General features: G+C 51.6%; 5 protein-coding genes across 5 annotated transcripts; 3 read left to right on the top strand and 2 right to left on the bottom strand.

Moving 5' to 3' along the window:
- Nucleotides 1-5: 5 nt before the first annotated feature.
- BDW74DRAFT_164681 (uncharacterized protein) lies at nt 6-1,868 on the top strand (the record flags this gene model as incomplete). Its single annotated transcript, XM_073726297.1, has 2 exons — nt 6-416; nt 462-1,868. The coding sequence occupies 2 exons, from the start codon at nt 6-8 to the stop codon at nt 1,866-1,868; spliced, it is 1,818 nt and encodes a 605-aa protein (XP_073589724.1).
- An 874-nt stretch (nt 1,869-2,742) lies between these two features.
- BDW74DRAFT_172453 (uncharacterized protein) lies at nt 2,743-4,214 on the bottom strand (the record flags this gene model as incomplete). Its single annotated transcript, XM_073727537.1, has 3 exons — nt 2,743-3,393; nt 3,460-3,663; nt 3,744-4,214. 3 exons carry the CDS (start codon nt 4,212-4,214, stop codon nt 2,743-2,745), a joined length of 1,326 nt encoding a protein of 441 aa, XP_073589723.1.
- A 977-nt stretch (nt 4,215-5,191) lies between these two features.
- On the top strand, nt 5,192-6,952 carry BDW74DRAFT_172452 (uncharacterized protein; the record flags this gene model as incomplete). Its single annotated transcript, XM_073727536.1, has 3 exons — nt 5,192-5,315; nt 5,368-5,716; nt 5,776-6,952. The coding sequence occupies 3 exons, from the start codon at nt 5,192-5,194 to the stop codon at nt 6,950-6,952; spliced, it is 1,650 nt and encodes a 549-aa protein (XP_073589722.1).
- Nucleotides 6,953-10,328: 3,376 nt separating this feature from the next.
- Nucleotides 10,329-12,030, bottom strand: BDW74DRAFT_4660 (uncharacterized protein). Its single transcript, XM_073732875.1, has one exon. The coding sequence runs from the start codon at nt 11,698-11,700 to the stop codon at nt 10,486-10,488; it is 1,215 nt and encodes a 404-aa protein (XP_073589721.1). The 5' UTR covers nt 11,701-12,030; the 3' UTR covers nt 10,329-10,485.
- BDW74DRAFT_184562 (purine-cytosine permease family protein) lies at nt 11,997-13,633 on the top strand (the record flags this gene model as incomplete). The annotated part of the gene is made up of 4 exons (XM_073730848.1): nt 11,997-12,184; nt 12,232-12,405; nt 12,455-13,094; nt 13,138-13,633. The coding sequence occupies 4 exons, from the start codon at nt 11,997-11,999 to the stop codon at nt 13,621-13,623; spliced, it is 1,488 nt and encodes a 495-aa protein (XP_073589720.1). The 3' UTR covers nt 13,624-13,633.
- Nucleotides 13,634-13,688: the final 55 nt, after the last annotated feature.

Here is a 13,688-nt window from a genome sequence, read left to right as displayed (position 1 = left end):
GAACCATGTCCGGAATCGAAGCTGCAGGCCTGGCTCTAGCAGTTCTTCCCCTAGTTGTCAATCAGCTGGACAACTACGCGCGGGGAATCGAGACTGTCAAAGGACTCCGTCGATATCGATGGGAATTGGAGAACTACAGCAGCAATCTGAGCGCGCAGTACGCCATTTTCCTCAACACCCTCGAGATCTTCCTCCAAGACGTCGTCGACGATCATGACGAACGATCGGAACTTATCAAGAACCCTTCGGGAACTGGATGGAAGGACCCTCAATTGCAAGCGGCCTTGCGGCATGAACTTGGTCGTGACTACCATGCGTTTACTGGGACGGTGGCGGGCTTGTGCAGTCTGCTAGAAGAACTGTCGAATAAGTTGAACCGGCAAACTCCAGACTACCTGAAGGCATGCGATTCCTGCGTTTAAAATCTTCGAGGCTTCGATGCTAACTCAATTTGGCCCCAGGCCGCATCGTTCAAGCTACTAGGTGCTCTCAAATTCCGCAAGATTCTATCGAAAGCCGTATACGAGGATATTTTGAACAGGGTCGACCGAGCAAACCAGATACTCAAGACGCTTACCGAGCAATCACATCAGCTCGATCAGGCCGCGAAAGCTGCACCCCGCTGGAGGAAGGGCCTGAAACGTCACCGCGACGGCCGACGCCACGCGCGAGCGCTATACAATATTTTGGTTCAGGGTCAAGGGTGGAAGTGCTCCTGTAGAGACAACCACACGGTCTGCTTCCGGCTCGACGCAAATACTGTGAATAATCTGCGGACTGGAGACCAGGCGAAGAAGACTCGATTCCTGATGATGCTCTCAGCGGAAAACAGAGCCTATCAGACAACTTCAAACAGGCAATGGCACGAGATCGAGTTACAGCCGGAGCTCGTCGAGAACATCGTTCCCGTGAGCATTAAGCAAGCTTCAATGTCAGTCTCCGATGGAAAGCGCAAGGTTCAATTCGCAGCCAGCTCCACGACAGTCTGCGTTGAAACAGTGCATAAAACACCTAGCCTTGGCCCTATCGGCGATTTGTGCTCTACCTTGGGTAGTCACAGTGCGGCGAGTCTCCAGACGCAGCAAGACGGTATTGGGTACATTCTCAATCAGGCCAAGGATGCGCGGTATAATATGCGACTTCTGCGCACCACCAATGAAGACCTCGACCTATACTCGCTTCAAGACATGCTTTCCGGATTAAACCCCTTTGGTATGTCAATTAAAGGCTCAGCTGAACTAAGCCGACGAGATCGACTATACTTAGCATCCGTTCTCGCTTGCGGAGTTCTGCAACTCCACGGGGCCTGGCTGAAGCAAGAGTGGAGCACGAAGGATGTTCTCTTCGCTCGGAATGCACCCCACGACCCAATCACCTTCGACCACCCATGCCTTCTTTGGCCCGTCTCAGGATCATGCACTTGCAGCGGCATCACTCCCTCAACGAGTGCGAAGATTCAAAACGAAATACTCCTGCCCCTGGCTGTCGCTCTCATCGAGCTCTCCCTAGGGAAAACGATAGCAACGCTATATCGAGTCGATGATCATGATCCCGTCGAGTCCCAGATGCACTTCAACACCGCGACCCGGGTTCTAAGAAACGTATACTATGAAAGCGGGTCAAATTACGGCGATGTTGTCAGAGAGTGCTTGTATTGGTCCCGGAACAAGGGCGAACGGTTCGAGGATCCACAATTCGACGAGTCCGTGTTTGATACTATTGTCTCTCCGCTGCTGAAAGACTTGACTATTTTGATGGAGTTTCACAGATGCGATAGTCTGCGGCTATCGAGCAACGGCTGTCCACGATTCCAGCACCCCAAAACACCTTACGTTGCAACTGCAAACGAATCTTCGAAATCCATGTAATCCTCTTGTCTCTGGCTCTGACAGCAAGGACCATCGCTCAGCAGAGTGTGCTCTGGTCGCCGATCATAATATCTCCCTTGGCGGCACAACTGAGGACATCGAAGTCACGCTCACTCCGTGGCACCTTGGAGCTCGGGATACACGAGTGAACGAAGCGCGAGTGAAGCTGGTGACCACCTCCCTCAGCGATGGATAGCTTCCCGAGCTTGGTGCAGACCTCCTCGTCGGGTATGTCCTCTACCGTTATATGAATCATGATCATAACCAGGTTTCTTTCGCGAACAATTATTGGCCCCCTTCTGTTCTACGCTGGGTTGCGAATATACTTCACCGGTAGGCAACTCTTTCCGGCAACTTCACCCACGATGTATCTTGGGCTCAATAGCCCAACATGAATCCTGTAACTTAAGCTTTCAGCCGGACAGAGTTGCCTACCGCTGAAGTATATTCGCAACCAAGCGTACAACGAGAGGGGGTCAACGATTCTTCGCGAAGGAAGGCTGGGGATGAGCATCTCATGGCGAGGCTTTCAGGCCATGGTCATTATACACGTTCCTGGAGAGTGAGGGACAGGATGATGGTCTTGGTTCTCCATTAATGCGGTCGTTGAGTACTACATTTGTGCTTAATTATGTGAAGGCCAAGCAGGTGGACGCTTTGCTGAGGTAGTTGCTTATGTGCGAGGTCTGTCGTTATCCGAAGAGGGATAGAGTGGACATTTCCTGATAACACTTGGGACATGTCCAGAGATGTGGTGTATCAAGAGCAGCAAGCTTCTGGAATTTGTCTTTTTTTTTGCTTTAGCTAGCGATTGGTAGCCATACCTTGGTAAAGGGCCTTCTTGAAGAAGATAAGAAGCGAGTCACGCATATAGCTAGAAAAGTACAGGTTTCCACGCTCTTCTTGGTATGAACCCCTCTGCACCTTCATCACGGAGTACATCAAGCCCGCGGCGCCCAGTCACAACGCTTCTCTCGACCTTAGGCCCATGTACATGGAATGGGTCAAACCCAGTCCTCGTCTCAGATATTTTATCAACTCCGCGAATCCATCTTTTCTTCCCTGTATAATTCCCATCTGCGTCGACGACTTTCTGGGGAACGAACCCGCACCCTTCGCGGTCGAGCATGATGAACCATCGCCGTTGATGGATAGAGCCGATGTCGTTGACGGCGCCCGGATAGGCATTGTTCAATCTGATCAGAAAGTCGGCATCTTTATCCCCTCCTTCAGCGTCCAAATGCTCGGGCTCGGGCTCGGCCTCATGTCCATCATTACCATCCCTCTGGCGTTTTCCCGTTCCTGGACTTCTTGTGTCTGACTGCCCGATGATGTCGGTGTCTGATTCGGAGTTCGACGTACTGTCCGGTTGAGCTTTGACAACCCGTCTCCTTCTGCGCTTTCGAGGTTTCTGTAGGAGTGAGGCTACAGTCGGTGCAGAGCGCAAGTCGGTCTTGTCCCTGCGGAGGAAGATAATGTAGTTACGGGGGAGGCGAGTTCCGTGGAGGCGGAGATGTATTTTACTCTAGACCAAACAATTAGCTTCTATCATCCTTCAAGTTTTAGACGCGTGCAATTGGTGGGCGGGTACGTTTTGAAAGGCGTTTCGAAGCTTCTCACTCTCGGACAACCCCGAATCGCCTAAGCCATATGCGGAATGCGTCTCAGGTTCACTCTCGTCCGTTTCCGGACCGAGGTCGAGCCTTTTCGGCTTGTCGGGTAGGACTTCATATTCTCCAGTGTCCCATATAATCAGGCTCCCCGTCTTTGCGCTCGCGGTCTCGATGAGGTGATTCTATGTGGAAATTGCAGCCGGTCAGTGTCTTGTCTGAAGATAATGCGGGAAAAGGGGAAAAGATAGGAAAGTGTACGTACCCACAAAGCATGGACCCTTGTTTCGGTTGCATTCCGGTTCAACCGTCGACTGTTTGGATCCCCCGGTAGTCCATACATCACGCTCCAGCTGAGCGAGCTGGATTCGGAGAACTGTAGGCGGAGATCATAGTGCGGGCCGGCAATGGGGTGATCATGTTGGTGGATAACAAAGTGACGACCAGTTGGATGGCAATTCCGAGTGTAAAGTGATTTCCAGTCGTCAATTGGTATCAGGTCCAATTGATTTGGGATGAGGGGAGGTGTGTTGTTTCGGTCTGGGGTGTAAACAGAATTGCGGAGACGTGCGGAGATTCGCTCAACGGCATTCTGGGCGTCCTCTTTCCCCGCTTCGAGGGCGGCCAGCGAGTCGTTGCTAGTCGGCCCGGTACGCGTGAGGGGACGAGTTGGGGGCGGAGAAATTGGTCTGTCAAGAGTGAAAAGGCGTCGTTTCGCGTTTAGTTCATCGCTCATGATCCTCGGTCGTGTCTCTGTGCAAGTCAAATGCAACAGGGAAGGCAGGGTCGGATCCTGATCTCGTGACGGCGAGTCGGGCATGGGGCCACCGACGTCATCGGTCGGATCCCACCTCACGTGCAGCCCTAACATACGGAGTACGGCGATGCCGAGATCCTGATTGATAGAGGACTTGTGGGATGATGAATGCCATGAGAAAGTGGATTGCCTGCGAACGCGATCAGTGCGCGAATTCCGAGCTGCAGGATGGAGTGGCGAGGTGCTGCAGGCGCAGATAGGGGAGATTGAAAGGAACGATAAGATGCTCGACTTTTGCAATAGAAACCGAGATAACAGCGATAAGACTCGCAATTCTAGTACGGTTAAAGTTAGGGACATGGCCTAATTGATAAGAATCACGAAAAGGGCATATCTATCCAGTATTATGGGACTGCAAAGATCTTGCTTGTAACTTTTACCGAATCGTTGTTCCTTGGTGCGCTCCCTACGAATGAAATGAGCGCTGATCCTGGATAACAATGCAGCAGCCTACGCCTTTAGCGCAGGAAAACTCGAGCAGACGACGCTTTCCCGCATTCACCATGCCAATGCTGACATCCACGAGGCGATCTAAGCCACATGCAGATAGGCGACTCCTATTTGTTCCTGGGGAATGCCCCAGTGCCGCCAAACGGGCTAAGGCCGCTAAACCCACGCCGTCCCCCGCTTAACCCCATTGCGGAAGTCCCCAGGCCCATCGCCTGCCAATCTCACCACTTACAGCAGTCCTGGGATAGGACGGAGCAGTGAATCTATGGTCAGCTCTTTCACTGTCCTATCCCAGCCCAGCCTCAGAGCGGGACAAATCTCAAGCCCAGAGATGTAACCTATAATGCGTCGCCTTTTAAACTCGCCCAGTCCCTCGACGTCGCTCTTTCCCTCCGCAGCTTTCTTTTCCTTGTTTTTTTCTTTCATCCTCCGAACTCTCCGTCAAGATGAGTCCGAAATCAGACCTTGAGAAAAGCAATTCGAACGATGCCGAAGTCCAGACTTCCGCTGTTCTCACGACAGGCTCTGGCCTCCACCGTCGGCTCGGAAACCGCCAAATCCAGCTCATAGGTATGTCGCCCAAGTACTCCGTACACCACGATCAAAAACTAACGACAGGAAGCGGTTGGCGGTTCAATCGGAACGGCCGTTTTCGTATCTATCGGTGCTGGCCTGGCCAAAGGGGGTCCTGGGTCACTTTTCATTGCATACACCATCTACTGCTGCTTCTTGGCCATGGTCAACAATTGTCTTACCGAGATGTCCGTATACCAGCCGGTCGAGGGAGGCTTTATCCGCCTTGCGGGCAAATGGGTGGACGACGCTTGGGGTTTCATGGCTGGTTGGAACTTCTTCCTCTATGAAGCACTCCTGATCCCCTTCGAAATCACGGCAATCAACATTGTCTTAACCTATTGGCGTGATGACATTCCGGTCTGGTCTATCTGCCTCGCGTGCGTCATTCTCTACGGGTACGTTCATAAAGTTCATGATCACAATGTGGTGAAGTTGCCGTGAACTGACTTGTCAGGCTTCTGAATATCTTAGCCGTCAAGGCATATGGAGAATCCGAATTTTGGCTCTCGGGCGGAAAGGTCATCCTTATTCTCATGCTCTTCGCATTTACGTTCGTCACAATGGTCGGCGGAAACCCACAACACGATGTGTATGGCTTTAGGAATTGGAACGAGCCCGGTGCCTTCGCAGAATACCTCTCTACCGGCAATCTCGGCCGCTTCGAAGGCTTTCTCGCCTGCGTCTGGTCTGCTGGATTTGCCTGCGTTGGTCCAGAATACATCTCCATGGTCGCAGCCGAAGCAAAACACCCACGCAAATACATCAAAGCCGCCTTCGCCACCGTATACTTTCGCTTTATCGTGTTCTTCATAGGATCTGCCCTCTGCTGCGGTATCGTTGTCTCTTACGCCGATCCAACCCTGCGCGACGTTCAACTCGGGAGCGGCGAAGGCTCCGGAACAGCCTCAGCATCCCCCTACGTAATCGCGATGAAGAACATGTCCATCGAAGGCCTACCGCACGTGGTCAATGCTCTCTTGATTACCTCGATTTTTAGCGCCGGAAACACGTACACCTACACAGCGACCCGTATCCTCCACTCCCTAGCCCTAGAAGGGCGAGCCCCACGCATCCTCCGCAAGTGCACCAAGCAAGGCATCCCCATTTACTGCTTCTGCGTCGTAATGATCTTCCCATTCTTGTCCTTTTTACAAATGGGTGACAGCTCCTCCACTGTTCTCACGTGGCTCACAAACATCATTACAGCTGCAGGCATCATCAACTACGTCGTCATCACTGTCACCTACATCTTCTTTTACCGCGCGACTGTCGCCCAAGGATTCGACCGCTCCAAGCTCCCTTACACTGGATGGTTTCAGCCTTACTGTGGGTACATCGGACTCGCATGGATGTTTACTGTGGTCTGCTGCTTTGGATACGAGAGTTTCACACCGTGGAGCGTTGACAAGTTTTTCACCAACTACACCATGGTCCTTCTTGCGCCAGTCCTCTTTCTGGGTTGGAAATTGATCGGACGGACTAGATTTGTCAGGCCTCATGAGGCCGATCTCATTTGGGAGGCGCCGGAGATTGACAGATACGAAGAAGAGCTGAGCCTTGTTGAGCCGCCGGTAGGCTTCTGGCAGGAGATGTCGGGCTCCTCTTTGTGGAAAAAGTTGAGGAGGAACTAGATTTCTAACTCTACGTGATTGGATAGTTAGATAGACTTGATGACGTCTACGAATGAGTGTACTGGATACAATGATTGAATACCAAAAAGCTTTTCCATTTGACTACCACTCTTGCGGCCTTTGGCAACTACCCCTAGGAACAGACAACCTAGACTAAGTACATCCCATCGTACCCCAGTTCAGAGACCCGTAGACCCGGAGCCTGTACCTTTGCTCGGAAGGGGAACCCGACGGCTCGGCACGGCTCGGAACCGTACCTATCGAGCTATACAAGAAGGTGTACCCAGCAACAACCAGAGGTAAAGATAAGAACAACGCCCCTGCCTACGTACCACGCCCTGATAGCAATCAAGCCTTCCTATCATGAGCTACGATGCACCTTTACCCCCCTCACCAAGTGACCCTGCCGGTTTCCCAATTGAGCCAATGCAGACAGTATACCCCCCCTGGCTAGGTCCCCTCCCCCTCACCCTACGGCCATGGTTCAGTCCTCGTCATCTTGCCTTCCCGCGGGAAAGTGCCCTCGTACCTTTGTCTCCTCGGAAACGTTTACCAGATTCGCAGGTGATAGGGGATAGATGGGTACGGTGCGGGGGCTGGGATATCTCGTGCGGAGAAGATGAAAAGGTGGATTGAGGCCCCCGGCAATGGGACCATGGACGATGACCTCTCCTCTTATGTCTCCGCATGCATTCCTTGCCTTGATGGTGTCCCTCGTGGTCCAGTGGAGTGTAGTCTTCTAGTGACTTAAGGTTACTAGTAGTGGGTAAGGTATCAGTGGACGCCTTGATCCGCCCGTCCAGCCCTAAGAGTGTTGTTTTTTTCTTCTTTTTTTCCATTGGCCATTACAGCACGGCGGGGCTCAGCGACGAAGACACTTTGCTTGACTGTTAAATCAAATACAGACAGACAGACAGACAAACGGGGCGGGAAAGCGAGCAGGGCTCAGGTGGGTGACTGAGGGTTGGGTTTCTTTAGTTGCTGTGTCTAGAAGTCTATGGTAATCCAAGAATATATGAATGTTAATGCTTGCCAATGTAATGGTTGACTTTCATGTATGCCAGTATCTCCCTTACCCTACTATCTAACACGTTGTATGCCCGCGCTTGTTGCATCATAACTAGGGTCTAGCCTGTCGGCCACAGGGTCATACCCCTAGGCTTAAAATCTCACAGCGGTGGCTATAGCAACCGCGCTACAGAGAGCGTCGGGTGGCATGGCCCGTTTGGCCTGTCCTTCCCTCGCAGTAGCGGCATGGCCTATGGCCTTTTGGATAGCGCTCCAGCTGGCTTTCGGCCCGAACCCAGCGGACCATGTCGGCCGCTTCTTCATCTCCATATAGAACGGACTGTCGCTGGGAGTCTTCACGTCGGCGGGATTTTTGAACTGTTTGTTGAATTGTGCCATTTCATTACTATCTCGCTTTCGCCATCGGACCCCACGATGGATTCACCGTCATCATCGATCTAGTAGTGATAGACTAGTTTTGCTAGCATTTTTGGCACATACGCTGGACCTCGATTGCGACGCTCTTCACAACAAACGCTCCGTTCCTGATGATGATCACGTCGCTTCGTACATTCGCAGTACTTTTTGACTAGGTCGCTTGCAAAACAGTCTCTTCTGTGCTCTTGGAAACGACCCGAACGTTTATAATCGCCGAGACACCTTATGCAGTGTAAGATACCGTTGATTTTTCAAGGTGGAAGTTCGCACTCGATAGATTTGATCTGGCACCAAGCACATCTGCCACAACTTCCTGGATGGGACATTGGGAGGCTGGCAAAATATGTCCTTCCTTGTGCGTACAAGGGATACATACCCAACCCCCGTATTTGGGAGAGGGATGGAGAACATTCGGCTTCTGACATTTGGGGCAAACCGCGGGAGCTTCTGAGGTGACTGCCCAATCATGTGGGCTTCCGTACAATGGAAAGGAGTAGTTCAGCTTGACCTGCTGGGGCTTTGACAGATTCAGATTAGTCGCGATTTGAGGGAGGGCCGAAAGGGGCTCCTGGGGGAAGCCTGCGGTAGTAGATGTTTCCTGAGTCTGGCAGAGAATCTGCCAGCAAGATTGCCTGTGCCTGCACTATGCAGAGGATATGGCTTCCCCTCTTAACAAACAAGACTCAGTTGACTGGTCCATATCATCGATCGTGGCCGATCTCATTGGCATTGGTGGTGATTGAGACTGCTCTGTATCATTTGTATTCTCCACCACCTCCGTACCTAAGTTTCGAATTGGCGCCTTTGCGGTATCTGTTCTTCCATATTTGATGAGCTCCAGGTGCCGCCGTTTCTGGTGACTCCCACGCCCACGGCCACATCTAGTGCTCATCTCGGTCAATGGGAAAGCAAACGCCAGTGCCTGGAATCCGCGGTTGTTCCCGAGGTCTGTCAGTGTTAATTCCGATTAGGCCATGGCCAGTTCTACTTTCTTGGTTTAGCATGGGAAAATACCGGCGAATGACGTTTAGATACTCACAGTGTTCCTGGCCTGCCCTGGCGCAGTGGCGATGTGTTGTGAAGCGGGGAGAAAAGAGGACTGTCAACCACCTCATTTGAAATTCTTTCTTGAGTAAATGGATATTAGAAGGAGGGACAAGGGCAGCGTTAGGAATCCCGGCAGGTGAACAGTATCAAGAGGTAGAAGGGATATTCCTATCAAGTTGTCTCTATTGATGCGAGAGGGAGAGGGAGAGTGGAGGTACGGGGAGACTGGAAGGTGCAGAGGTGTTCAATGTTCGTAGCAAGAAAACCCTGGAAGCGCCAGCCCCCTTGTTCCTTTCTCGAGAGGGCTCTTTTGCCAAGATACCTATGATGACCCTTCGCCTGTGGCAGCTATAGCAGAAATAATGCCAGAAGCTCGCATCTTCGACGAGGAATTTTCCATTCTATCGATCTATGTACAATAGTTACGAGTTTTCTCGGTAGATTGATTGTAGGGGAGGTGGAGGCAGTTGGTTGACATCTAAACAGGTAACCCATGAAACCTTGGATTCACCTACCAAGGGGAAGCTCATAATGATAAATAGCCCGAAGTCATCAAGAATCTGTGCTATTGCATTTCGTCGCAAGTATTATCGATCTTACTACAGAGGCCATGGTAGGTATGTTCGACCTACCTAGGTATGCTGTTCTCCTCCAACTCTCGTTTGCAATGAGTTCGAGGGTAATTTAGGTAGGTTATCCTAGAATTTATGCTATATTGGAATAGACCATGGCCAAGAATCGTCAATAGCTGCTGTGTTCACCAAGGTCCCAACTTGGCCTAAAGATTTAGGAGCATGGCTGTATTATACTAGGCATCTACCTATGCTATCGTGCTAGACACTGGCCGGATCATTCAAGCTGCTCTATAGAGTCTATGGGGTATGGACCATGTCCGAACTTTGCATTCTACCATGTATGCTATCTAGTTTGATCATGATTGATATATTAGTGCCGATGGTTTAAAACTACCAAGGTTCGCGTAACTATATGAAGGCCCATAACCAGAAATATATAACAACCCCAGTAAACTAACAGCTCCCTCATCCCCGTAACCACCCAACTTCCTCAGGTCTATATTTATACGCCCTAAAAACAGCATTGCTCTGATACGAGAATCCGATCTTCTCCATCTCCTGCAATTCCTGTTCGCTCATAACCTTACTATAATCATTCAGCTGTGGGACCACAAACTCCCAGACCATCTTCCCATCGCTCGTCACTTCAAAGATCCGCCCCGTCGCCGCCTCAGCAATGAGAACATTTCCACCCTGCAATAACTGCGCGGAGCCCATGAATGGCGTGAAGAAGCCCAGCCCGCCTGTTGTGTTGTCTTTGTATTCCCAGGTTATCTGCTTCGACTCCCTTGAGACGATTATTGCGCGAGAGAACGGAACTGCCAGACCAGGTCGAAGTACACCGTTGTCGAAGACGAGTATGTCGCCTTTCTCGTTAATCTCGTGTGCGCAGTGCTGCTGGTTCACGGTAGGGGCCGTAAGATGCCAGATGACCTTTTTGGTTTCGCGGCTGATCACGAAGACAAAGGAGGTGTTTCGGGATGAGGCTATAATGTTTCCGTCTCTGTCGAGGGAGACGCTGTTGATTAATGGCCAGTGCTCGCGCGGGTAAGACTCGTGTTGTGGAAATTGGCTTAGATCTAGGTGGTCGATTGCGCGCCAGGACCAGAGGAGCTTCGCGCCGCCGCTTTTCGACCCTGGTTCGGTTGATGCTGAGCCGTCGAAGTCGGCGGACGATGACTCATTGCTCTCAGACCATGGTTCAACGAGCTTGATCCAGTCGGCGTACATCACGCCCTCCGGGCTCTCGCTCCCGGGGATTCCGCCGCGGACGCGAGAGGCTTCATCTGCGGTAAGGGGTTCGAGAGTCGTATAGAGGATCGTACCGTCATCAAGATGGTTTTGGTCGTGGTGCGCATGGGGATCGGAGTATTTTCGTACAACTTCGCCATCAGGGCTAACTTGCATCATCACGCCGCCGCAGTACTTTTTCCACATGGGGAAAAGGTTTGGCGGGTCTGGGTGCACGCCGTTATAGGCGAGATTTCCATTAGGTAGAATGCGAGCATGACGGCCGGCTCGAGTAGGTAGAGTCCAGCGGTGGACTTCTTCGCCGGTTGTTGAGAGGAGATATGCGATGTTGGAGGTTAGAGGCGCGTAGAGGACATAGCCCGGAGAGACGCGGTCGGAATCAACACCGCGGAGCCCTAGACCACGGCGACGGAAGGTGTGCTGTTCCATCGTTATCGCGCAATCTGGACTTAATGAGATACGACGAGAAATGGTTGGTGTTCATTGCAGGGTTCCCTCAATTTATCTCTCGGCGTGGGTGATCACCATCTGAATGGCTTGCCCTAGGACCGGCATGCCGCGGTATGCCGCGGCGAGATAAGCACGCAATTGTTATCGCGACAAACGACATGATAGTGTAAGTAGTCCAGGGTGAAAGAAGCAAATAAATAGATAGGAGTATAGATATATCATGGTGTCCCGGATGCCAATTGAGAATAATCATCCTCAAACATCAAGTCTTGAAGATGGACCAAGGCCAGAGAAGATCCGTTGACAAGGCAGCCCCAGATGGGGTCTCCGCATTTGAATCAGACCATGGGCAGGCCTCGTGGATCCAGTCAAAGCTTAAGGTCGAATTGAAAGGCATTGAGCGGGTCACCGATGAAGAGCGCCAGCACAATACAACCAAATTTTGGAATGCCTGTACCTTTTGGTACGTTATCGATGAATGCGACCATGGTCTAATGCTAAACTATACAGGCTGAGCGCAAACATGGCTGTCGCCACTTTGAACGTTGGCTCGTTGGGTGGCGCCCTTGGTCTCCCCTTCTGGGATAGCTTCGCTGTTATCTTGACCATCAATGTGGTCAGTAATCTGCTGCCAGCTTGGACCGCAGCGTTCGGGTTGACTGGTTTACGGATGACGACTTTCTCGTATGTTGCCTATACACGGTAGCCTGGTATTCACCGCTAACGCATACAGTCGCTACTCATTCGGATATTGGGGAAATCTCTTAGTTGTTGTGTTTTCTATGGTAGCGACGACCGGATGGAACGCAATAAACTCGATTTCTGGCGCAGTTGTACTCAACGCCCTTTCAGATGGCCGTTGTCCGACCTGGGCCGGAGTGATGATTATCGGCACAGTGGTCTGGATAATCTGCGCCCTCGGAATAAGCTGGATTCATCGCCTAGACGTCTTTGCGTGGATTCCACCGTTGATTGTTTGGTGCGTCGCCGCAGGGACAGGCGCTTCCCACCTCACAGGAGTCGACAATAACCCGACCCGAGGGGCTAACAGGGCAGCTTCTGTCCTCACGTTCATGGCAAGCATCTTCTCCTTTGCCGTGTCCTGGATCAACTGTGCGGCTGATTACAATGTCCGAATGCCCGTTGAGACTCCTCGATGGAAGATCTTCAGCGCGACGTATGTTGGCATCTTTGTGCCCACCGTTCTGGTCCAGACTCTGGGCGCAGCATTGTACTCTGGGACGATCAACAATCTCGACTGGGCACAGGCGTATGGCGAGTTTGGCATTGGTGGCTTGTTGAAAATGGCCTTGGCGCCAGCAGGAGGATTCGGCAAGTTCCTCATGGTCCTTGCGGCACTAAGCGCAATACCAGTAGGTATATCATGCAAGCTCGTGGATAAGCTAACACTGCCAGAATAATATTCCCAACAACTATTCGTTCGCGTTGCATGCCCAGAACTTTGGCCCATGGGCAGTGCGTATACCACGCATTGTCCTTGTGACGTTCGGTTTCGTAGCAGCTATTATAATCGGTTGCTGCGCGGCTGAATATTTCGACGACACCCTGTCGACTCTGTTGAGCGTGATCGGCTATTGGACCGTCATTCACATCACCCTGGTTGTGGAAGAGCATGTTCTCTTTCGACGCGGGTGGAAGGGTTATGACCTCGATGCCTGGGATGATCCGCTATACCTGCCGTTCGGATGGGCCGCAATCGCTGCGTTTGGTTTCGGGTTTGTAGGAGCTGCTCTAGGCATGAAGGTAGCATGGTATGTCGGGCCCATTGCTTCGCTGATTGGGGGCTCGGGAGCAAACATTGGCCACGAATTGACATTTGCGTTTTCGGGGATTGCATTTCCTGTGTTTCGTTGGATAGAGAAATGTTATACTGGTCGTTGATTTGGAGGAAATGCCTACTCCCAGTGTCCATGTCGCGGGGTCGTTTTGTGACGCTTACTGGTAGT

The sequence above is a fragment of the Aspergillus multicolor genome, assembly GCF_047715735.1.
Source record: "Aspergillus multicolor strain CBS 133.54 unplaced genomic scaffold BDW74scaffold_1, whole genome shotgun sequence".
In the NCBI taxonomy this organism is placed as follows: Eukaryota; Fungi; Ascomycota; class Eurotiomycetes; order Eurotiales; family Aspergillaceae; genus Aspergillus; species Aspergillus multicolor.
Note: the sequence above shows the minus strand (reverse complement) of the source record. Positions and strands in the feature narration are given on the sequence as shown.